The sequence below is a fragment of the Mus caroli genome, unplaced genomic scaffold (genome assembly GCF_978045245.1).
Source record: "Mus caroli unplaced genomic scaffold, Mus_caroli_1 scaffold_3, whole genome shotgun sequence".
Taxonomy (NCBI): Eukaryota; Metazoa; Chordata; class Mammalia; order Rodentia; family Muridae; genus Mus; species Mus caroli.
Window position 1 is genome coordinate 6,482,498 of NW_028227258.1, and position 25,431 is coordinate 6,507,928.

The window sequence follows — 25,431 nt, forward strand, 5'->3', positions numbered from 1 at the left end:
GAAGAAACAATGGAGTCAAGACAACATTCGGATCAAGACTCAATTTAATATTTCCAGACACTCAGTTTATAAAGGAAGGGGGAGGGAACCCAATTTCCCGCCAAGTAACTCAGGGTCCAGTAGCAGGACGAACACGTGTGTGCCTCCAGGCAGCAGAGGGCAGGTTCCAGCAGTGGGCGTGGCAGGACGAATGAGCCGGTAGCTCCACCCTTGAGCAGGCAGGTTCCAGGCTGGGGGGAAGGGAGGCCACATTTCCCCCCATTAGATAACAAAACAAAAATAAAAAAGGGGGTGGCCTGTGGCAGAAAAATTATCTATGTTCAATAGTTCTGCCTGAGTTCCTAGGGCTAAAGAAAAAACCTATTTCCGTGGGATTCCCTAACTATTCTAATGGTAAACTGTATCTGGCTGAGACTGTCTTAAAAGCACTGACTGAATACCAGCACTGGGCTGTAGGCTCTGACTTTATAATGCTAATTAGTGCTGAATAGGTAGCCACCTGTTTGCCTTTTAAGTAGGGCGTTGGAACCCTGGCTGAGTTTAGCTAAACAATTTTAGAATAACACTGAACTGATAATTATCCACAATTTTGGGTGAAAGGCAGGGAAACAGTGAGAAGAGATTAAGACTGGCTGGCTCCTAGTACAAGGCCAATTGGCTTTTTTATTTTTTTGGGTGGGAGGCAGTGAAGGGCTTGCCCTTACGACAGCAAAGTCTCCAATCTCTCTCCCCCCTATTAATTAAGTTTAAATAGGCAATGCTTAACAGAGGTGATCAAATGATTTTTTTTATCCATAGATGAGTGGGCCTTAACCTTGACTTGGGTGGACATTGGCCTGATTCTTCCCGTGAGCATTGTAACGACTCACATCTGTGGCTCTTGGTATCTTTAGGGGAGGGGAGGCAGAGCCTTAAGTATTTTTAGTTTTTAGCTGGAGTCAGATACCAACCTCTTTCAAATCAGGTGTGTCGCACAGGGAACTCAGAAACGGTCAAACTGGACCTTCCCTCCGCAGTAATCTCCTGCGCCAAGCGGTACCCATACCGTATTCATATGATTATGAATCAGTATCGCAATTCTGAGTTATTGCGAGGTCTCTATATGAGACTTGTCAACCTCAGATTTAGCAAGGCCTAGACAAGAATTATGTCACTATTAACACCATTAATTTTGGTTAAAATAGGAGCTGAAAGTCTTTCCTCTTCATCCCTGTTATTCCCAGTAGCCTGAGGAACTAAGGACACCTTGCAGTAACAGCAAGGGTGAAAAGCCAGAGGCCAGCTAAGGGACTAAGCCTATATCTATCAAAATAAGAACTAATCTTTGTAAATATATATGAAATTTCTACTTCCCTAGCTCTCCTGGTAAATCTAAATCTTATCTTAGACTGAAAAGCCACATGCTGGGATGTCCCTGGAAGGGAGATTAGCAGAACCACCTGTTTGCTCTTAGGGGCGGGGAACCGGAGAATGTAGATTGACCTGCTTGAGAGAAGGAAGAATACTAAACAATTAGAGTGTAGTAATGTAAATTTTCTGTTTGGAGAAGTCAAGGTACTTTATTTAGATGCAAATTGTAAAGCTAAAGTTTATCTCCGGCCTTTTGTAGGGGAATTGGCTCAGAGGAAACAGTGTTTTTTGAGAGCTTCCACTCCCAGCTTAAGAGGAATTTTAGTTTGTAGAATGATACTTACGAGGAGAGACAGAATCTGTGTTTACCTGACGAATTAATCTCTCTGGTAGCCACCGTGCTTTATCTTCATCTCGTGAAAAAACACAAACCGAGCCTCTTCCCCAGATTAGAACTGGTTCTGGACCCTTCCATTTATTAGTCAGGGCGTCCTTCCATTTTACCAATGCATAAGAATTAGAAGTAACTGGGTGCCAGTGGCGTTCCGCTGCAGACTGACCTTTAATGTCAGTTTGCAAAAAGTTTAGGACAAATAAGGTAAAGGCAAGATGAGCCTTTGGTGACTTTGGGGGATATGCTCTGAATTAACTTTGCTAGGTAATTTAGAATATAGGAATCTCTAATAATTGAACTGAATATTAGACCAGTCTAAGATTGAGTTAGAATGGCTGGTCACACTGAAGAAGAGTGAAAAATCATTATGACTCTATTAAATGACTAATTTTACTAAGTCTGAATATACAGTCTCTGATGTACTATTGCCATAAAGTTAAAAGGCTAGAAGCTAGTCTAAACTGGAAAAATGACAAGTAAGGATGGATCTAAAACATGAATTTAATCCTTTAGTCCTTTTAATCGGGACACTGAGTTAACTTACCTGTCAGCTCAGCACACGAATTACCAATATGCTTTTGTAGAGTTCTGTGGAGAGAACTTGTTTTTCCCTTTCCTAATAAGGTAGCTGTTTTAGGATCAATCTATAAGCCAATAAGTAGATCCTTTTAAGATACTAAAAAGCATTTATTAAATTTGACATTTTAATCTCAAATTTTGAAAATAAAGGTATGTTTTAAATAGTGTGCATGGAAATGCACTAAATAGTATATATGGGGATACAATTTCTCTTTTGTCTTTTAAGAGGTTAAAGTTTAAAATTTTACAATATCTAACCTTTTGAATTAATAACTTTTTGGACAAAACATTTTAAATATTTGGCTGTAAAGGGGCAGTGACTGATTGCACTTTCAATCATTTTTCTTAAGGAACGGTTGTAACTAGAAGGCTAGAAAAGTTATTAAGAGTCACACGTGCATAATTTATTTATTTATTAACTAGAAATATGTATAAGCAATTGTAAATTTGAGAATTAATAGTATCTGAGGGACAAACAATTTTAAGTAATTATGAGTTCAGAGATATAGCATTGACTATCAATATATAAATTAAGGTTTGATTGTTCAGCATTTTAAAACACCATCTACAGCACACAACCAGATTATTTGTGCTGGAATAGGGGCAACTGTGTGTCTTAAGACTCTGCTCCACAGCAGCTAGTTGGGCCCACGTGGGCCAAACGATTGGCTGGGAGGATGAGAAAAATGACTTTACAATAATGTTTTTTTTTTTTTTGCCAAAGAATTGTCTTGGGCACAACTAATTTTCAATTACCAATTAACAACAATTATAAAAGCTTTCTTTATTTTTTGCAAAACCCCTTGCAGCAAACCAAAACACCAAATAACAAAAGGATACTGTCTCTGAATCTTTTGGGTGAGAGCAAGGATTTAAGGTAAACTTCCCTTGAGAAGCATTAGTTAATAAAATATTTTCCACGTAGGAAACAATATATACTGAAAGATTAAAACTTTTGGCTTCTTGTAAAGAAGCAGAAACAATAAACATTTTTCTTACATAATGTAAAGCTATATTAGCCATACATAGAGGCAAAATTTTCTAGTGATTACCAGTTTACTAGAAGCATAAATCTTTGAATTTAAGCATTATTTTAAACATCTGAATAGATCTGTAACACTGTTAAAAAGAAATTTTCTTGAACACAGGGAAAAACTTTTTTAGGCATTGTTTGCAAAACAAAAGAAAGGGCCACAAGCCGCTCTGGGGCTGCCCAGAGCCCTGTATTGACTCAAAGGTAAAATACTTTTTAATCTGAGCATTAATCTTAAATTTGCAATCAAACTGCAAGCTGCAGTCAATGGAACAATGGCAGTTTTAACCATAATTTTTAAGTTTTTGTGCAAGGTTAGGATAATATCTACAAATTTGGGAAAGCAAAACCTATGTTTAAAACAATTTATCACCTTTAAAATCAATATTAGAAGCATTACTATCATATTACGAAGTTTGGATATCAATTAATACCTATGAATACCTATTAAAGCAAGCTTTAACGCTTTAATAAAGAGGCATTGTTTTATATCTTATCTTAAATTTTACTATTTAGGATAGGAACCACATTAATCATTATCTAAACTAGAAATATCTTAAGAGACTCAGCCTCTAGGGCTGCCTTAGGCCACGTGTCTGGTTTTTGGCTGAAACACGTGGCAGCTCTCGGCCTTGCAGATAAAGTTTTTTATACCATTTTTATTATCCAACATAAAACATAGAACATTCATTCATACAGACTGGACACGAACATACATGAATTGAACACGAGAACAGATTGGTGCACCAGACATAAACAAGACACAAAATGGGGCAGAGTACTCCTGCTATTTGGGACAATTTCCTCCCTCATGATGCAGTTTTTATAACTGCGGCAATCCGCCTGTATTAATTTCCTTTTAATAAACCCTTTCCTTTCTCACACCTAACAATGTAGCTTTTTTCTAGCCACGGCCTACCGCCTGTGCCTAGCTCCTCTTAAGCTTCACTGCTGAACCTAAGTGAACCAGCGCTCGGGCTTAACGCTGTCTCAGCTTAGCCCATACCTTCTCCGGTATGAATTTCCTTTATCCTTAAGCAACTCTTGAAAACTAAACACAATCGCCTGATCCATGATTTTGAACCCTTCTTTCTTCCACCTAAGCAGTTTTCTAAAAAACTGCGGCACACCGCCTGTCTCCGTATCTAGTTCCGATTAACGAAACTGCTGACCCCAAGCAGAAACAGTGTTGGGTCAGCACTGCTTCAAACTTGTTCGTATCCTACCGCATCCCCAGCAACACTCTACAAAACTGAAATTTTTTAGGCTAGCGCTAGCATGTGTACCTGTCCGTTGCTCCGATGCTCCTCCGATACGAAGATTCTTTCCTTTCTTGTGGAGCTCCACACAGCAGTCGTTTCTCTTAGCATCTCTCTGCCATTCTTCAGGTCCCAGTTCTGGCGCCAACTGTTGCGGCCCGCCCGCGGTCCACAACACGAACGGTTCAACTGAGAATGGCAGTTCCCTGCAAAGAGAGGAATCTAGACGGGGAGGAAGAAACAATGGAGTCAAGACAACATTCGGATCAAGACTCAATTTAATATTTCCAGACACTCAGTTTATAAAGGAAGGGGGAGGGAACCCAATTTCCCGCCAAGTAACTCAGGGTCCAGTAGCAGGACGAACACGTGTGTGCCTCCAGGCAGCAGAGGGCAGGTTCCAGCAGTGGGCGTGGCAGGACGAATGAGCCGGTAGCTCCACCCTTGAGCAGGCAGGTTCCAGGCTGGGGGGAAGGGAGGCCACAGAGGGGGAGGGAGGAGAGAAGAGAGAAGGAAAAAACAGAACACATCAGGCTTAGACTTCTTTAAATGAGCTTAGAATACTTAAGGTCACCGACCGTTGTCAAAATAATCTAACTGAAAACCTGTTTTATGATATATTATTGACTCTCTCATGTAATTTATAGAGTACTATGTTAAAAAAAAAATGACAAGGGCCAGGGAGATGGCTTGGTCAGGTGCTTGGCTGTACAATCATGAAGACCTGCAGGTCTGTCCCCAGCACCTGCTCAGAAAACCCTGGAACTGACTAGTGCAGAGAGAGGTAAGGTCCTGGAATGAGACAGACAGACAGACACAGAGACAGGCTGAGAGAGACAGAGAGACACAAAGAGCACAGCACCATACAGGACAACTCCCAACCTCGACCTCTGGTCTCCCTGCATGCATAACCCAACACACCCAGTGTCTAATGGATTATAATGTGTGCTTGAGTTTTATTTGAGAAGCCTCATAATGAGAATGAAACTTAGAGATCTGTAAACATTGGATTTGAATACACTCTACCAGTTGTACAATGAGAAAACCCTCTTCTCCCATTGGTGCTCAAAATCTATGCTCTAGAAACTCAGAGAGAACTTGCCATGAAGAGAATTTTATTCTTAGAGCATCCTGCCAATTAAAATAGCCCATACAGAGTACGCTTGGAAAGTGGCCTCCGCCACTTATTTTTCTAAGATTCCACATTGACAGGGATAACTTATTATTTAGCCGTGACTGGTCTGGTCTAGTTTTATTGCCTCCCGCACTTGCTGACCCTATTGATTTACCCTGAAAGTCTAATTTAGTCCGGGAGACCACCTGTGATTTCTGTACATTTCACATGCGGAAGAGCATCGTTCTCAACAACTTGTTCTCTCTGATTTCCTTCGCACATGAGAGTTGATGTAGAAAAGACAGCTGAGCAGAGCTTGGCAGCCTTTCAAAAGCACGGAGCCAAGTCTCCATTTACTCACTCTAATTTGAAGCTCTGTATGCCGGGCGTAGCCACCCCTCTCCCAAACCACGTGAGACTGAGATCTCCCGAGACACAGCGAGGCTGCAGAAATTGAAATTACCTTGGCGTGATAGATTTTTCTAATCTTCTTTCTTTCCTGAAAACCAAGAATTTTGAAACTGCTGGTGCCAGTTTTATGCAGCTCAAGCAGATGAGGATGATGCACATAGATGGAGAGGTGGTTTGAGGGTGAGATTGCGCTCTGAGGTCTCAGGAGCTTTGTGTGCAGAAGTTTCTGTCCAGTCAGGCTTCCGTGGAATGTGTCTGTGTTGTGCTTCGTGTACTAACCCACGCACCAAACTAACAAAGCGCCTTCCTCTCTGTTACACAATACTTGGGTCTTCTGAAAAATACACTAGACCATGTGGTTGATGTGTCCATCAGAGTAGATGCTTTAAAACAGAAATGTCATAGTCAAAGCCAAAGATGTTTTGAGCTTCTCTTTATAAATTTTTACAAAAGAAACAAATGTGCATGTGGCTGAGAGTGCAAGAGCGAAGAGCAAGTGGAGGAGAAGCGCTCTGTTCTCTCACAATAAAACCTCCAGACCTTGAATGTCTTTTTAAAGAAGAGAATCCGGTCTTGGGCGGTTACTTGGATCTCATTACATAAGTCAGATACCACTGGGGGGCCTTGCACTGGAGACCAACAAGGGATCTAACCTAAATGCGCCTTGGGGAAGGGTAGAATTCCTGTAGGATGCTCAGCAGTGTATGTCAGTTGAATGCCAGATCCACTGTGCAAAGATGGCGAGTCAGGTGCCACAGGGACAACCCATTTTTAAGATTCCTTTAATGGTGATGTGTGTTCCCTATCATGTCCCTTTGGCATGTCCCACCTCCCCCTTGCTTTCTCTGAGGCTGCTTTTTGTGTTTGAGACTCTTGAAGAAGTGAAACCCCACAGGGGCAGAGAGTGGCCGTCAGTGTAAAGACAACATAGGAAGACCTTCAGGGAGATGCCTGCTAACCTGGGTTAGTGTCTGCAGATAAGGGGACATGATGTCCCTTCCTGTGCATGGGGACATGTGGAAGGTCCACAGCTGAGATCTGCAGTTGCTGAGACCTGAAGCTGAAGACCTTCTGAACACTGCTGTGTGCTATGGGTTTTTTTTTTTTTCCTGTATGTCCTGCATCATTGCTGCATAGAGCAGAGGTCCTCTGTCCTTCTATGCTTGGTTCATCTTGTCTCCTTAGCATTTCTGCTCTTGAACATTGGAACAGTTGTACTGATGGAAACCTGAAGCTGACACTGTATCTTCTTCAGCCATTGCTGTGATAGCATCTTGGCAATGTTAAGGGAGGGAGGATATATTTTGGATGATCATGGTTGGAAGCTACAGTCAGCATGATGCAGGCATTGTGGTGGTGAGGACAGCTCCAGCTGTGGGGGCAGGACCGTGAGGCAGCTGGTCACATTGCATCCAGAGTCAGGAAGCAGAGAGATTAACTGGCTTTCTCTTTTCCTTTTGATCCAGGCTTTGACTCAGCATAAGGAATGATGCCACTCACATTTAGGGTGAGTCTTCCATGTCCCAATAGGCGTCTCTAAAAGCACCCTCAAAGACAGTCTCAGAGGTGTGTCTCCTGGGTGACTGTAAATCCAGTCAAACTGATAATGAAGATTAGCCATTATATACCATAATACCTTGACAGTTGGCCTGCAAATATAACACAGACAGAAAAATAACTTTATGACTTAGATCCTTGGAGGGGCCAGGCCAGATAAGGTGAGATTTCTCTACATTATGTAGAACTGTACATCATTTAGGAAAGGAGAATTGTTTATGGTGCTCACAGTTTAATGATTTTGTACACATTTGGATGGAGGTAACAGTGGGTGCCAAAGGGGGACTGTTTCTGTGTTTTCCTGTTCTTTGGTTTAATTGATTTTTGATGTTGATGTCCCTGTGTAAAAAGAAGAGGCCTGGGCTCATAATCTGACCTTTCTTTTCCTTCTCAGAATCACATGATTGCATCACAGCTTGGACGTTTCTGCAGTTTTGAGTTGTAGGTTTTAGTGATAAACTTAGTTGCCAGTCTCTGGTCCCTCGCTCTGAGCAGCTCTTCTCCATCCTCAGCTCAGGACATTCCCTTTCTGCCCTCTCACCTTTGAGGCTGCTAATGTCCTAACCTAGAATCATACTTAATGTTTATATATAAATAGCATTGTATAGAGCATGATTACAGAAACTGAAAAATGGCAAACTGGATTGATGTAGTTTTGATCTGGTAGGATTTGAATGTGAACTAAATAGTATACAGTAGTGTTTAATTTTAAAGACTGTATTTTATTTTCACTTATGTGTACACGTTATTATATACTTGTGAGAGATGGTGCCCCTAGGGTTCAGAAGAAGGCATCAGACCCCTGGGGCTGGAGTTACAGGTGGTTGTGGATGCTGGGAACTGAACTTGTATCCTCTGTAGAAAGCACTTCTAACTGTTGAGTGTCACTCTAGCTCCATAGAAATGTTTTATTCTTAAATTTTCTGTTTGTGGTACATATTATGAAAGATCATGGGTTCTACAATGTATTTTGAAATACTTTAACACATACGCATATATAGAATTGCTAAGTGATAGACTATATAAAAATGTTAAATGTTATAGTATACCTGTGAGTGTAGGGATAGGGATACAATGTAGGGATAGGATACTATGTATATCCTCTTATCCATTTCATTTGGTACTGGCTTAAAGTTTTTCAAGATAAAAACTAACAATAATAAAAAGGCCGTGCCTATGATTCCAGCATGTGAGAGGTGGAGGCGGAAAGATCGGAATTTGAAGATCATCCTGGGCTTTGTAATGAGTTCCACACCAGCCCAGTTTACAAAGATCCTACCTCAAAATCAAAGCAGAAATAAAAAGTGAAACAGAACAAAAACAAACAAAACACTGAGGGAAAAATCCAACTTACTTCGAAAGCTACATTTTTAAAACAAGGTTAAAATAGTGACTCGTGCTTATAGCTCCCTTGCAAGATTTATTAAGTACTGGGTTCAAAAGACATATTTAAGCCTTCATTGTTTTAAAGTTACAACTAAAACTGGATAAGGTCATGAGTAAGGACGTTGGAAGTGCTCTCTGAGTGACACGTCTGAAAGCAGTCGCTGACACAGATGTCTTTAGCTCTAGAACAGTGGCCTATCTAACTAGAATCATCAAAATTGGGTATGGCGCCTTGCTCCTGCCAGGAATCTCAACACTTGGAGGATGAGGAAGCAGGACCAGGAGCTGTAGGATAGACTGGGCTACAGAGTGAGATGCCAGTGCAGAACTGAATTGTCTGAATTGTCAATAAGATGGCTAAATTTGAATTCTGTCTTAGATTTATAACAAAATAGGCAAGAAAAAAATATGCTTTTGTTTCTTACTACCCATTGATTGATCAACTATAGACATTACTTATCTGTACCTCTATATTAAAGTCAATCATAGGCATTGTTTGTTGATGCCTCTCTATTAGAAGGGGATCCAGCTCATCTTTAAAAAAAAAACATTGTATTGATTTTTTGAGAATTTCACATCATGCACCCTAGTCCCCCTCCTATCTGCCCTGCACCCTTGCAACCTCTTCTCCCAAAGAAAATATAAAACAAAAATAAACAAAATAAAAACTTTAAAAAAAAATCTCATTATGGAAGCGGTAGTGTGTTACAGTGTGTCCCATAGTACACCCATTTGTTCACACTTCTTTACGTGTAAATGTTCATTGCAATGAGTCATTGGTCTGGCTCAAGGCCTCTGGCTTCTGCTACAGGACGATGACTGGATTCTCACAGGACTCCTTTCAGACATCCTGTTGTTGTCCTGTGTCATGGAGATCCTGCAACTTTGGACTGGCTGCAGCAGTTCATAGATGGGATAGATGTTGGGTGGGCCAACTCAAAGCTCTGGATCTGGGCCTGGGTGGTAGCTGAGTTGATCAACCTTCCAGCTCTCTCCTGTGCCCATACCACCAGGGCCAGTTCTACTGTGCTGTCTGGGCAAAGTGTGGGGTCCCCCACCAAGTCCTGCAGCCAGTGATGGGCAAGACCAGTTCTTAATCTCTCACGACACCAGGGACAGATCTCCTGCCTGCCATAGGCGACCAGAAGCAAGGTATGGAGGAAGGGTCTCTCTCCCTCACCCATACCACCTCACCGCAGGTGAGTGGTGGGGCCACCAGCTCATCTTTTTATTATTCCAACTCTAATGTGGGTTAAACTTATGAACATGTGTTAACATCATTGTTTTGTCTTATGTAAAACATAAAATTTAGTGTTTTTACAGTCTAAGTATGGGTGAGGCTGACATGAAGCAAATACTAGCAAGTGTTATGGGGCTAATAACTGAACTTGCTGTTTTCAACATCTTGGGTTCCCGACACATTTGTCACTTTGATAATGTGGAGGATTTGCAGCATTGTATTCTCCTGTCACTCTCTTGAGGCTCAGTGATGAAGGACAGTACTAAGCCAGGCACCAAAGTTGAGAGTAGCATGTGGAGAGGCAAGGCCCTTTCTGTCCCACATCTCAGGACTCAGCATGTTCCCTGCAGTCAGTCCCAGGGATGTGCACGTCTGGATTGCTGTGTGAGCTGAGCGCAGCCATAGCGCTGTGCGTGGGAGGCTTTTCATGAGCAGCATCCCGCTTTCGCTAGTCTGATACACTTGGTTGAGCGTCTTCCTTTTCTTCGTCTTGAAAAACATGAAACTCAATGTTGTATAGCTATTAGAATTTTTGTTGTTGTTTGTTTCCTTTGGTTTGTCTTTTCTTTTGATGATAGACAATACCTCTTGAAGGAAACATTTGATTTGATTTCCTTTTGGAGATATTTCATTGACCCCATTTTTAGTTTCTTTTGTGGTTCTCATACTACTGTGGTTTCCAAGCTTAAAAATACTCGGGAAGATAATCTTCGAATCTAGATTGTCTTCATATCAGGTGTCTCATGTTCTATATGGCACATTTAATCCCACTGTGCTTAGGTTTTTATATGTGTTTCTAACTTTGATTTGCTTTGCTTTGTTTTTACTTTCTTTGTCAGATAGACATCTTTCCCTGTTCCCAGTTTGACATGTTTTTTTTTGTTTTGTTTTGTTTTTGCTTTTTTTTTTGCAAATGCAGTATCAGATTTATGTGTCCAGGAGAGTCCGGTGTGGACAATGTTATCCTTAACGTCTTTATTTCTTTTCAGAGCTCGGGATGAGTAGAAAAACCATAGATCCTGGTCAGCCTGGGACCTGCTGTTGTCTTGCTAAAGAATACATCAGCTGAAAAAATAAATTAGATGACCACTGTAATGATGAGCAAGCCATGTAATTTTATCTAAATGCAGCGACAGCATACAATTATAATGCATGAATTCTCAACCGTGGGAATGTCATATCCAGAGGGGGAGAAAATCGATTTTCAGGAGGCTGGAAATGGGGGGGAGGCGGAAGATCTTTAGTGGTATAATTTTCAGTCAAAAGCAAAAGCAAAAGCAAAAGCAAAAGCAAAAGCAAAATCAAAAGCAGTAGTACATAAACAGAAATTAGCCAAATGTGCTTTGAACATGTTAGGGGGAAGAAAACGAAAGTTGCTTCTGACCAATACAGTCTCACGATGTTTGCTTAGAATTTCTATCAAACCGTGTATTATAGTGATTATCGAAAGCCTGCAGCAGGGTGCACATAAGTTATACACAAACACTTAACTGTAGGCAAGGGACTTGAGCATCTAGAGCTTTTGACATCCACAGGACACCTTGGGTGCCAAGAACAGTTCGTCTGTGGCATTAGAATTTCATTGGGGTGAAAGAATAGCCAGGGTTCCCGTCAGTCTAAGCTGGCTCAGAGAGAGGGTCACAAATGGAAGGGGAACGTGGAGAAGCATGGATATCATGGTGACCAAATAGTGCCATTGTTGAGTTCTTTTTGCTTTTGCTTTCTTTCTTGTTCTCATTCGTTAGATGATTTCCAAGTTTTATATCATCAATGGACTCATTTCATGGGACCAAGGACTGAATCCATAGCATGTGTGTGTGTACAAATCATTTGTCCTACCAGTGAGCTTACCCCACAGCCCCATGTCACCCCCTTATTGCACAAGTGCCCCTGTTAGTGTCAACAGTGACGTTGCCGTTGCCTAGGCAGGTGTCCCTGCATTGTCCTGGGATGACACTGCTGTTCAGCATGTGACCACATGGGCTGTCTGATGCTTTCAGAGCTGGGTGCCACTTCCTCACAGGTTTACATTCACAGATGAATGTAAACCATGCGTTGCTGCTCACATCTCTCACATTCTCCCTGCCTAACTGGCTCCCCCCCACCCCACCTCCACCCCCGTTTGCCTTGCTTCTTTACCTCTGTCCAGGATCTAATTGCTAAAGTGCTAAGGAGCTTGAGCCCCTTTGATATTTTATTCCTCGGTGACCTCATCCAATTCAATCATTTTAAATCCTTCTGTACAACTGTACACCTCTAGCCGGGATGGAACCCAGGGAAAACCCAAGTAAACCCGTCAGACTTAACCTACTTCACCTGTGTTCTGCAGCGGGCGAGCTCTCTAGACCCTCTTAGCTTCACCTGCTATGAGCTAGTCTTCACTCTCCTTTCCCCACACTTCAGTCCCTGAATATTCTCAGGCTCTGTGTTTAGTAGGAAGTCGGGCTCAGACTTGCCCTTCCTTCTTCATCGGCTTGGCTGGTGCTTACGTACATGCGTGCATACGTGCGTGCGTGCGTGCGTGCGTGCGTGCGTGCGTGCGTGAGTGCATGTGTTGGGGCAGAGGGATTTTGAGAGACTCGTCTCAAAAGACAGCATATCCCAGCGTGGCAGAACAGGCTGGGCAGCAGAGACCTACCTGGAGTTCTGATGTGAGTCTCCCATTACCTGCTGACCTTCCTGTTTGGATGCACTATTGTTCCCTTAATTAGCTATGTGTTCAAAATGGTTTCTTCTCCACACTTTTTCTCCAGTCTTCCTTTGCCTGTAAGTGCACTGCCACCTTCTGTCTTTCCCAAGCCAGAGAACTAGCATGTGTCCTCGTTGTATCAATGCAAGCCTTCATCTACGTGTCCTCAAGCGTGCCATCCAATGTCCCCTCTTTACCTGCCCACCTTTCTGGAGTTACCTTGGCCCCCAGTCATTCCTGGCACCATTGGTTTCCACAGAGATTGCAGCCTGGTCTTGTGCTCACACTTGCCTTACTATCCCATCATGTCATCAAGAGATCTTTTAAAAATATAAGCCAGACCACTTTATTCCTGCCTTAAAGTTTCCCTCTAGCTTCGTCTGCAGTGAGAGCCCTGGCGTCAGCGTCTTCACTTCTGTGTCACTGGCCTGTAGACCCAGAACGTGATGCCCATTCCCGCCATGGTGTACTGATGTTTCTCCCACCCAAACACTTCAGATTCATCTTCACGTGGTTGGCTGTTCTTGCCTTAGAAACCTCAGCTCATTCCCTCAGACAGGTTCTCCTTAGACCATAAATAAGGGTGCTGCTCCCCTCCAGGGGCCACGTTACTCTGTTGGGTCCACTTGTTTGTTTTGATGCAGATTATGGTAGAAGTTCAGCCAATTGTGAGATCTCAGCTTAGTTTGAGTTTGTGGGGGGTAAGGATGAGGGGTAACTGGGTGTGGTCCCAGTAAGACAGCATTGTGAGGTGTGTGTCTGTAGAAGACTTACAGAACTGTACCTTTGAGGACCCTTGAGAGCCATCATTCCCCCAAACTGTAAACATCAAGGACAACAAAACCATGTCTTTCTCAAAGGCCTAAGGTGGGGTCAGCCACAAGAAGAGGTCTGCCATCACTTCTGGCAAGTCTCAAAGACAAAGATACCCAGAACCCTTTGAGCTTTAGAGCCCCAGCCTGTCTCCCCAGCCTACTGACAGGTCTTGAGCATCAATGGAGAATGATGATCTGGGGACACTGTTGCTTTGGCTGCTCTGTTGTTTTCAGCTTCTTCCCAGGCTCCCTTTCAGATATCATCATGCCAGGGTTGCGTTTCCCTCAAATGCTTGAGAATAAAGATCATGGATGCAGAGGTGATATGGAGGGACTTGGACATCCACCTTACTCCTTCCTCTTCTCCCTCTCGGATGCATAGGGGATATGGAGGATCCTGGATGTCCACCTTACTCCTTCCTCTTCTCCCTCAGTGTCCTGCTCCCACCTTAGCCTCCAGTGACTTAGTGAGTGTGGTCCTATGGAGGGACCAAGCCAGTTTCAAATCCTGGGGTGTGAGTCCCTCCAGCTGTGTTGTGGACACCCACCTTGCCTCCTTGGCTGGGTCCTACTTCCTTTCTGAAGGATCTGTTGGGTTGAGGAAGAGGAGAATTGTCCCTCACAGTTGGATGGTTATGATGATGTAGAGAATAGATCTGAGAGAAGTTATAGGGATGGATATGATCAAAATATGTTGTAAGAAATTCTCAAGGAATTAACAGAAGTATTAATTTAAAAACAGGGTTAACATGGTGCCATATCTGGCTGATAATGATTGCTTGGCCTTTAGCTGTTTGCAAAGAAGCCATACTGACCCCTGCTCCCCTCTTACATTTGAAATTATTTGGGATGAAATAAAAAATACCCCCATGGATGAATTTCTCTCAGTACAAATGATGTACTGTTAAATTTTCTTAAATACAACCCACAAGCTTTGGACCAGTGAGCATTCTTTGAAAGAAATGCTTTTATTTTTTTTTTCCAGTTGGCGAATAATATATATATCAATTGTGGATAAATCAAGTGGAAATTGTGTGTATTCATATGAAAGATAATTTCCATTTAATGCCTTTCCTTTCGGCTATGCCTGTACTGTGCAGTGGCTTTCTCTTCCACTGTGAGTTTTGCCGTGTGATTTTTCTGCGTGATGGAGAGCCTAAATCTGCTGGCTTAGATCTCTTATAGACTGCCACCTTCTCTACCAACCAAGAAACAGTGTGTTTGGGATTTTGCTTGGTTTGAAACAATTTATACTGGAAGAATTATAAAACGTAGAATCCATACTATGAATTTGGCTCACTCTGTATCGGAAAAGAAGTACAACTCATCACAGCCAAGGAGGAAACTTCACACGTCAGCCATCCAGTCAGTGCTTCTGATACATATTTCATGATCATGGCTGAGGGCTTTCCAAAGTCACGGCTGTATCATTCATTCAGTCTTAAACTAGAAGGTTATTCTTGGCTCTTCTTGTTGGCTCTCAGGCCTTCTCGCTGCTGATCTGCATGAACCATTTATCAAGTCAGGAGTTTAATCTATCAAAGTCAGCTTTCCTTTGTTCTGCCTCGCTCTGTCTTGCCTTCCCATATGGCAGTGCCTCTTGCGTGGGCACTGTTGGCGTTCCAGTGGTGATTTGGAATGCCGCGGTCTACCAAGCTTCTTCACTGTTTTACAAAATAACACGTTATGGAGTGAAGTCATATTTCATAGGAAATTATAATTATAAAGTTGACCAGTTTCTAGACTATTCCTTGATGATATTCCAAGCCTGCTGGTTGACAGGGTCCCTGGGTGTTACTGCCTACAGGTCCTGCCTTTCCAGATCACTCATTCTGAAAACCAGACTCAGCTTCACATCTCTGGCTCTCTTCTATCCTCTCCTGGCTATTTATTAACTCGTTAAATGCTCTGGATTCTGTATTCCGGATAGTCCTTGGTTCTGCCCACTATCATTTTTATTTCCTGGACTCATACTTCTGTCTTTATAGAAGGAAAATTGATCTAGTTAGGTAGCCCTTGGTGGGATCCAGATGTAGAGGCCAAAACTGATTAAGTGATCATGAACATTGCCTGCTATGCACTGGCCTATCTGTACCCAAGCTCTGGGGACATAACAGTGAGCAGGAGGGAAAAGGAAAAATCTATAAATGAACTCACAGCACTCTGGGGTGGAGAGGGGGGGAAACCAAACAGACTGCTATTGGTAAGTCAGATATGATAATCAGGCATTGCTGAATGCAGAAGAGAAGTCAAGCTGTGGAAGACCATGGGGAAGAGTGAGGTGGGTAGCACGGCTGCCGTTCTAGAGAATGTGGTGCTGAAAATGGAAGTTACTGGGGCGCCATGAGCAAACGTCCATCAAAGACACCCCAGCTCCACCACATGATTTCCTGAACATTCATCTGTACCCGTGCAGAAAGCAACAGGATCCCAGATTTCTCATCCACTCCCAACAGGTTTTAATCATCCTAAGTCAAAATACTGACTACAGTCTCCATTCCCAGTCTCCATTCCCAGTCTCCATTCCCAGTCTTCATTCCCAGCTTGTCAAGGAGAACATTGAGGAGAGCCACTGGGTTGCACTGGCCTTCATCTCAGCCATCTCCTCCTACTTGCCACCACATTAGATCATGAGTGACTCCAAAAAGCACAGGCACTGACACCTGGTGTCTAGCATCTGCTGCACTAGGGTGGGTGGCAGAACCTTGGAAAGTGGGGCCTTAAGTTACTGTAGGTATGGGCACTAAAGGGGATCCTGAGACAGCAGCCCCTTTCTGCTCCTTTGCTGTCGAGCCATTCCACCCTTCCTGATCATTGTCTGTCAGCATTCAAGTAAAGACTCCACTATATAAACAAACTCAAAGAAAAAAAATCACATGATCATCTCCTTAGATGCTGAAAAAGCATTTAACAAAATACAACACTCCTTCATGTTAAAAGCATAATAAAAGCAATTTACTGGAAACCAGTAGCCAATATCAAATTAAATGGAGACATACTTGAAGCAATCCCACTGAAATCAGGACAAGACAAGGATGCCCACACTCCCCATATCTAATATAGTACTCGAAGTGTTAGCTAGAACAATAAGACAACAAAAGGAGATAAAGGGGATACAAATTGGTAAAGAAAAAATAAAGGTATCACTATTTGAAGATGATATGATAGTATACATAAGCAACCCCAAAAATTCTACCAGAGAACTTCTCCAGCTGATAAACAACTTCAGCAAAGTGGCTGGATATAAAATTAACTTAAATAAATCAGTAGCCTTCCTTTATACAGAGAATAAACAAGCTGAGAACGAAATTAGGGAAACAGTTCCCCTTCACAATAGCCACAAATAGCATAAAATATCTCGTGGTAGCTCTAACCAAACAAGTGAAAGTTCTGTATGACAATAACTTCAAGTCTCTCAAGAAAGAAATCAAAGAGGATATCAGAAAATGGAGAGATCTCCCGAGCTCATGGATTGGCAGAATTAACATAGTAAAAATGGCAATCTACAGATTCAATGCAATCCCCCATCAAAATCCCTACACACTTCTTCAAAGACATGGAAAGAAAAATTCTCAAATTCATCTGGAAAGGCAAAAAACCCAGAATAGTGAAAACAATTCTTAACAATAAAAGAACAGCTGGGGGAATCACAATTCCTAACCTCAAGCTTTACTACAGAGCAATAGTGATAAAAAACAAAACTGTATGGTATTGGTACAGAGACAGACCCGTTGATCAATGGAATAGAATTGAAGACCCAGAAATAAAGCCATACACTTACTGTCACTTGTTCCTTGTCAGAGACGCCAAAAAATATACGGTGGAAAAAATGAAGCATCGTCAATAGATGGTTCTGGTCTAGCTGGCTGTCTGTATGTAGAAGAATGAAAACAGACCCATATTTGTCACCTTGTACAAAGCTCAAGTCCAAGTGGATCAAGGACCTCAACATAAAACCAGATACACTGAATCTAATAGAAGAGAAAGTGGGAAAGAGCCTTGAGCTCATTGGCCCAGGGGGAAATTTCCTAAACAGACATGATGAATAGCAGTCACCAAGTAAATGGGAGGCAGAGACTTACTCTCTCGTTCTCCCCGAACGCACATACTTACACACTTAAGGGAGGCAGACTTTCAGTCTACTGCCAAGAGTTTTTAGTCAACCAGAGGGACTCCATATTGGTGACATCAGGGCTCCAGTGATCAATGCTTCTACCTCTTTGGCTCTTGACTGATTGACAGCTTTTAACTATGCTTCCACCAGGATTCTCTAAAGGCCTAGTGATCTTCTGCACTTTATGGTAAAACTTTATTTTGTTTTTCCACTTGTGTGTGTGTATGTGTGTACATGTTTGCATGTGTGTGGGCTCATGTATATGTGGGTATATGGGCACGTGGGTGCATATGTATGTAGAGGCCTGAAGTGGATGTCACAAATCATCCCCATCACTCCTCCACCTTATTCAGTTGGGCAGGGTGTCGCAATCAAATCCAAAGCCCATCAATGCATGTAATCTTGTTAGCCAGCTTACTTTGTGAATCCCATGTCCACCTTGTTCACAAGGCATTTCTGAACTCACATCCTCACACTTATGGGAAAGCTCTTTAACCCTGACACCTCCTCATATGTGGTGACATTAACAGTGCTTGACACAGCCAGCCGCCCACCAGTCAAGTGTGTGTATCGTCACTTCCCAAAGGCTGTGGTGTTGAAAATGAGCAAGTTCAGGCCTCAATTTCAAATATCTTCCACTTCAGCTATTTCATTCAATAATGTAGTCATATATATGCCAGCTTCCTTGCTTAATAATGAAAATACAAAGTGTTGAAATAACATATTTCTGCTAGCTAGTCAATATTCAGTTATCAATTATCCATGTGAGACTACATTATGCATTAACTTGATGGGTGCTCTGCAGTGTATGGTTTGTGTGTTGCACGGCGGGCATAATTGCACACACTCATGCATAGTAAGCAGATGAGGGAATTTGTCTGGTGTGTGTATGTGAGTTATTAACACTGATCGCGTGGGTGTTTCGGGTTTAGAACCTCATTGGCCTTCTGGGAGTTAGCATCTCAGTTTCAAGGAAAATTTAAAGGCTTCCTCTCCTGTACTCCTTCCTGTTCATTTAATCCTGTCAAAACAGAAGTTTCACTTCTCTGGAAAAAAGAGCCAGAGGCTAATGAGAGGAGGGAAGGGTGGAGGTTCCTTGGCTTGGTGCTCTGACTTCTTGTCAAATGAATGACAAATGAAGTGTAAATGAAGAAACATTTCACACATCTGTTTATAATGGTGGTTTTAAAAGTGTAACTGAATCTGTCATACTAGTCACATTCAGTGCACACCTCAGTAATGTTGTTGCATTTGTTTGTTCACATTGTTACTGTCTGCAGAGCTGTCCTTTGCCTTTGTTCACTTTGTTACTGCCTGCAGAGCTGTCCTGTGCTGCACTCACATTGGTTTGTTCACATTGTTAAGTCTTTTAGAGCTGCCCTGTGCTGGGCTCCTGTTGCCTTTGTCGTTACTTCCTGCAGAGCTGTCCTGTGCTCTACACTGCAGCTTAGCCCTTTAATAGCACCTCTCCTCCATTTCCCTCACTGCAGCAACTACCATTCTGCTCTCCCCTCCCTTGCCTATGCCAGCAGCCTCAGCTCTGTGGGAGCATCAGTGTGTAAGGTAGGATGGGTAGATTCCATTGGACATGAAGTCCTCTCAGTTCACATTGTCTCATTGGATAGAATCTTTCTTTTCCTGCTTAGCAACAGTTCCTTGTATTTGTAAATTATCATTCACACACCTGTGCATACCTGGGTTTTTCATCCCTATTGGTTGCCATGGCTTTATTTTTATCTAAGTGCAATTTGAAAATACACAGCATTTAAATGAGATCTGTTTTCAGTTTTCTCTCTATAAAAATTACGGAAGACTATTTGAATTCACTTGAAAACTCTGGAAATTCATTATCATTTTTCTTAGTTTCTATTGCTGAACTAAAACATCATGCCCAAAGCAAAGAGAGGTAAGGGGGTGGGGCGGGGGAGATGGCTTACTTTTTACTACTCTCAGGCTGTGGAGGAGTGATGCCTGCTGGCTTGTTCTTCATGGTTTGTTCATTTTGCTTTCTTACAGTCTGAGACCACCTGCCCAAGGGTGGCAGTGGGCTGAGTTCTCACATACCCATCATTAGTCAAGAAAATGCCCTAAAGACTGACCACAGGTCAATTTGATGAAGGCATTTTCTCAATTGAGGTTCCTCTTCCAAGATGTCCTCAGCTGTATCAAGTTAACATCATTTTAAGTTCCTTGTTCTAGATTGTTATTTCCTGAGGAAACTGGTAGCAAAGATTCCTTCAAACAGATAAAAAATAGTTAAAAGGTGTTGAAAACAACCATTTACAATTTTAACAACAGATGCTGAGTGTGTTTGGCAAATGGGTTAAACAAACCACAGAAAATGGATGGTTAGTAATCACTGCAGAGTTAAGGAGAACTGGGAACGACAGTCTGTCCCTTTAAGAACTCTGAGATTAGATTCCTTGCTGGACATGTTGAGGGTAAAGTGCACAGTTTTGCTTTTACAGTGCCGCAAGTGTTGCTTCCTGTGATATGAGCTAAATGGCATGGCTCAGAGGTCTACACCAAAAAACCAAAACAACAACAACAACAAACCGTACCTGGTCATATAAGTGCGATCTTTTTTAAGAATTGTTGAAGGCTGTGAATGTGGCTGTAAAAATGTGCTCTAGAGCTTGTGTAGTAATGGCAGTCATAATCCTTTCATTTTTCTGCATTCTAGAAATCGACAGAGCTATTTATGTTGCCTTCAGTTCTTTGAAGATTAGGTTCATTAATTTAATTTGTGGTTATAGTTCTTGTGTCAACTTTGTTGACATATGTGTTGATAACTATAATCGTCTAATTCTCTTGTTCATTGTCCTTTAGTCCCTCCCCATGATCTCTTTCCTCTCCTCATCCTTGGCAGTATGTCTGTGGTCATGGAAATGGTAGTTTCCAGCATTAGAAAACATCAATGCCTTGCTGCTTCAAACCCAGTCCTTGGCTTCTCTTTTGATACCGCATGTTTTTTGTTTTTTTTTTTATTAAAAAATTAATTTACGGAATTATTCTCCATAGAGTTCAGTTCAAAATTACTTACCCCTTATGGCATTATAAACTGGTTGGTTTGTGAAATACTCTGTTTTTAACATGCTTAGGGATCAGAGGTCATTCTCCACTACAGAGAAAACTTGAGGAGCAGCCTGAGAAATATCAAATGCTGGAAGGAGATGGGAGAAGAACACTATTATGAACCAGATGACACTGTCTTGTGTGAAATAAACCCAAGCAACATCAAAAACCCACAGTGTGGTGGTTTGAATATGCTTGGCACATAGAGAGTGGCATTATTACAAGGGGTAGGCTTTGAGACCCTCCTTCTAGCTTCCTGGAAGCCAGTCTCTCCTGGTTGCTGTTGGATCAAGATGCAGAACTCTCAGTTCCTTCTCCATGTCTGTCTGCAGGCTGCCATGCTTCCTGCTATGATGATAGTGGACTAAACCTCTGAGACTATGATGATAGTGGACTAAAACTCTAAGACAGCCCCAGTTAAATGTTTGCCTTGGTCATAATGTCTCTTCAGAGCAATGGAACCCTAGCTAAGACACATAGTTTATTATTCTTATCATTGTGTCTATTGCCTATAAACTGTATACAGAATTCTGAGCCCAGCATGGATGCACATACCTGTAATCCCAGCACTTGGACAGGTAAGGCAGCTGGATGACAGATGTGAGGACAGTTTAGGCCACATAATACATTTGAGGCTGACAGGAGCTACATAGTAAGCCCCCATTTAAAAGAACAACACAAAACAAAAACAGTAAAAAAGACACACCAACAAAATAACAAAAAATTGAGAGTCCTTCTTGGTAGATTTTTCCTTTGATGAGTATGAAGTTTCCTTCCTTATACTTTTTGGTAACTTTTGGTTGGAAGTTGATTTTATTCAATATTAGAATGGCTTCTACAGCTTGTTTCTTGCCACAATTTGCTTGGGAAATTGTTTTCTAGCCCTTTACTCTGAGGTAGTGTCTGTCTTTGACATTGAGTTGTGTTTCCTGTATGCAGCAAAATTCTGGGTCCTGTTTATGTTTCCAATCTGTTAGTCTGTGTCTTTTTATTGGGGAATTGAATCCATTGATGTTAAAATATATTAAGGAATAATGACTGTTGCTTCCTTTTATATTTGATGTTATTTTTATGTTTGTGTGGCTATCATCTTTTGGGTTTGTTGAAGGATTACTTTCTTGCTTTTTCTAGGGTGTATTTTCCCTTCTGGTGTTGCTGTTTTCCATCTATTATCTTTTGTAGGGCTGGATTTGTGGAAAGATATTGTGTAAATTTGTTTTTGTCATGGAATATCTTGGTTTCTACATCTTCAGTTATTGAGAGTTTTGCTGGGTATAGTAGTCTGGGCTGGCATTTATGTTCTCTTAGGGTCTGTATGATATCTGCCCAGGATCTTCTGGCTTTCACAGTCTCTGGTGAGAAGTCTGGTGTAATTCTGATAGGTCTACCTTTATATGTTATTTGATCCCTTTCCCTTATGCTGTTAATATTCTTTCTTTGTTTTGTGCATTTATTGTTTTGACTCTTATGTGACTGGAGGAATTTCTTTTCTGGTCTAATCTATTTGGAGTTCTGTAGGCTTCTTGTATGTTTATGGGCATCTCTTTCTTTAGGTTAGGGAAATTTTCTTCTATTATTTTGTTGAAGATATTTACTGGCTCTTTAAGTTGGGAATCTTGTCTCTTTTCTATACTTATTATCCTTAGGTTTGGTCTTCTCACTGTTTCCTGGATTCCTGCTTGTTTTGGGTTGGGAGCTTTTTGCATTTTCCATTTTCTTTGATTGTTGTGTCAATGCTTTCTATGGATCGTCTGCACCTGAGATTCTCTCTTCTATCTCTTGTATTCTGTTGGTGATGATGCTTGAATCTATAACTCCTTATCTCTTTCCTAGGTTTTCTATCTCCAGGGTTGTCTCCCTTTGTGATTTCTTTATTGTTTCTATTTCCATTTTTAGGTCCTGGATCAATTCCCTCACCTGTTTGGTTGCGTTTTCCTGTAATTCTTTAAGGGATTTTTGTGTTTCCTCTTTAAGGGCTTCTACCCGTTTACCTGTGTTCTCCTATATTTCTTAAAGGGAGTTATTTATGTTCTTCTTAAAGTCCTCTATCATCATCCTGAGATGTAACTTTAACTCAGAGGCTTGCTTTCCTGGTGTGTTGTGGTATCCAGGGCTCACTGTGGTGGGAGAACTGGGTTCTGATGATGCCAAGTAGCTTTGTTTTCTGTTGCTTATGTTCTTGCCCTTGCCTCTTGCCATCTGGTTACCTCTGGTGTTAGCTGGTCTTGCTGTTTCTGACTGTGGCTTGTCCCTCCTGCAAGCCTGTGTTTTAGTACTCCTGGGAGACCAGTTCTCTCCAGGAGGAATTTGGGTATGGAGAGCTGTGGCACAGGGTCAGCTCTGGGTGCAGATGGGACCTGAAAGGATCCTGTCCCTGGCTGTTCCTTGGTTCCTGTGTCCTGATGGCTCTGGGCAGGTCCCTCTTTGACCTGGAAACTGAGCAGAAGTGGTGGTCTTACCTGTGCTCACAGGTGTGTTGGCACTCCTAGGAGAGCAGCTCTCTCCCAGTGCTATTTGCCTACTAGGAGACCAGCTCTCTCCCAGTGCTATTTGCCTACTAGGAGACCAGCCCTCTCCCAGTGCTATTTGCCTATGGAGCCCTGTGGTACAGGATCGGATCAGTTCCTGGAGCAGATGGAAACCATAAGGATCCTGTCTGTATCTTCCCATCTTGTATTGCCTTTTAGGTGCTTTTTAAAAATGATGTCTTCCTAAGATGCTTTTCGCTGGGTGGTTCAGTTTCTGGGAGCCTCCAAGGGTCCAGGTTACTTGAGTCTTTTGGTCCTTTTTGTGGAGTCCTTGTTCTCTTTAGGTCCTTCAGTCCTGCCAACTCTTTCATAAGACTTCCTGAGTTCATTCTAATATTTGGCTGTGAATTTCTGTATCTGTTTCCACTGGGTCCATGTACTACATTTTAAATGGGGCAGAAGTTCAGAAAGGTTTTGCTGTTATGAACCCTCAAAGCATACTTACACGTTGCAGAGCACTATCATGCTTTCAGTCAAGAATGGATGCCGTAGCCAGATGAAGCATGCCTTCTATTTTGGCACTTGGCCTTAAGGGCTGCCGTGCAGCTTGGCTTGCCATAGAGTGTGCTTATTCTGCATGCTGCAGGAGCTGTAAAGTTGCAGATGAGAACCACAACCCCTGGTCTCCACGGCATGCAACCTGAGTGCTCACAATATTATGGATACAAACATATCCTACCAGCAGGCACCCCAAAGCATGATATAAAGATGAGAAAGTACATCTTCCTTTCATGGTGCCACAGGGACAGTTGCTGCAAATCGGACTTGTAAAGTGCTCAGCACAGTGAACCCAGCTAGGCATTCCATTTTGCTTTCTGCTACTGTCTGCCTAGCACCCGGGTGCTGCTGTAAGAGGCCCGCAGGGAGGACATTTACATTGGCGGTTACACTCCACGCTCTAGTGTAGGCTTGGCATTTCTCCCCATAGACGGCTAACTAGTAAATATTTTCTGCATCTGTCACAACTGCACAACTCTGTCATGAGGCCTCACATTCTTTTGCTGTGATATAGATGGTATGCAAACACATGATTGCAGCTGTGTCTCCACAAAATTAAATTGGCAGAGTCATCCCAGTGTGCCCTACACTGTTGCCTGTTCCCAGCAGCCTTCTGAGGCACTAAATTTGGATGCTGACAGGTGCAGTTTTCCTGGCTTGGATGTTTTCCCTTTCATTTCATAGTTATGCTAACCCCACCTGACAGAATCAACTGAGGGAGAGGTCATTTTGGCTCACCATCGCAGGTTATACTGTGTGTCATAGCGGGAGCAGTAGGGGCTGGAGGTAGCCAGAGCTGGAGGCAGCAGGTCAAGAGGCAGATAATCAGAAAGAAGAGCTTGGCACATGCTTGTGCTCAGCTCTCTTTTCCTGTTTGACCTTCAAGGACTCATGCCTAGGGAATGGTGCTGCCAGTATGGGTGAGCCTTTCTTTCCCAGTTAACCTAATCAAGATAACTGCACAGCCAGGCCCATCTCCCAGATGATTATGGATCTCATCAAATTGACATTGAGATTGTCTATCTTACTCTATTGCCCCAGCTCAAAATGGTCAGTCTTCAGTTCCTGGAGCTCATGTTTTTGAAGAAAGAAGCTTCAGGGATCCCCAACCAGAGTCTGGTGGTGTTACCCCAACTCCCACATAGCACGCCTGGGTCTCTGCTGGCTGTAGATCTCTATTTCTGTCTCTGTCTTTGTCTCTCTCTCTCCCTTTCTCCCTGTGTGTGTGTGTGTGTGTGTGTGTGTGTGCTTTTTGGTTCTGCCCCTTCCCTGGATCCCAGTCATCTGCCACAGTACTTGGGGCACAGGAGGCACATCACATACATTTATCTACTGCTTAAAGGATGAAATTATCTATCTCTCATTCATTTAGGGATCTAGGTCTAGCAG

General features: G+C 42.4%; 1 protein-coding gene across 10 annotated transcripts in view; it reads left to right on the top strand.

Annotated features, from left to right (window-relative positions):
• Window positions 1–25,431, top strand: part of St6galnac3 (ST6 N-acetylgalactosaminide alpha-2,6-sialyltransferase 3) — a 532,491-nt gene that overhangs the window by 237,078 nt on the left and 269,982 nt on the right. The window contains exons 1-2 of one of the 10 annotated variants that reach the window (XM_029475448.2): window positions 6,054–6,320; window positions 7,607–7,647. The exons of 8 other annotated variants lie outside the window; for them this stretch is intronic. In XM_029475448.2, coding sequence (XP_029331308.1) covers window positions 7,627–7,647 — 21 coding nt within the window. In that variant the 5' untranslated portion in view covers window positions 6,054–6,320; window positions 7,607–7,626. Of the gene's footprint in view, window positions 1–6,053; window positions 6,321–7,606; window positions 7,648–25,431 lie in introns of those variants that run through there. One more of the 10 variants, XM_085835381.1, reaches the window with a different exon arrangement.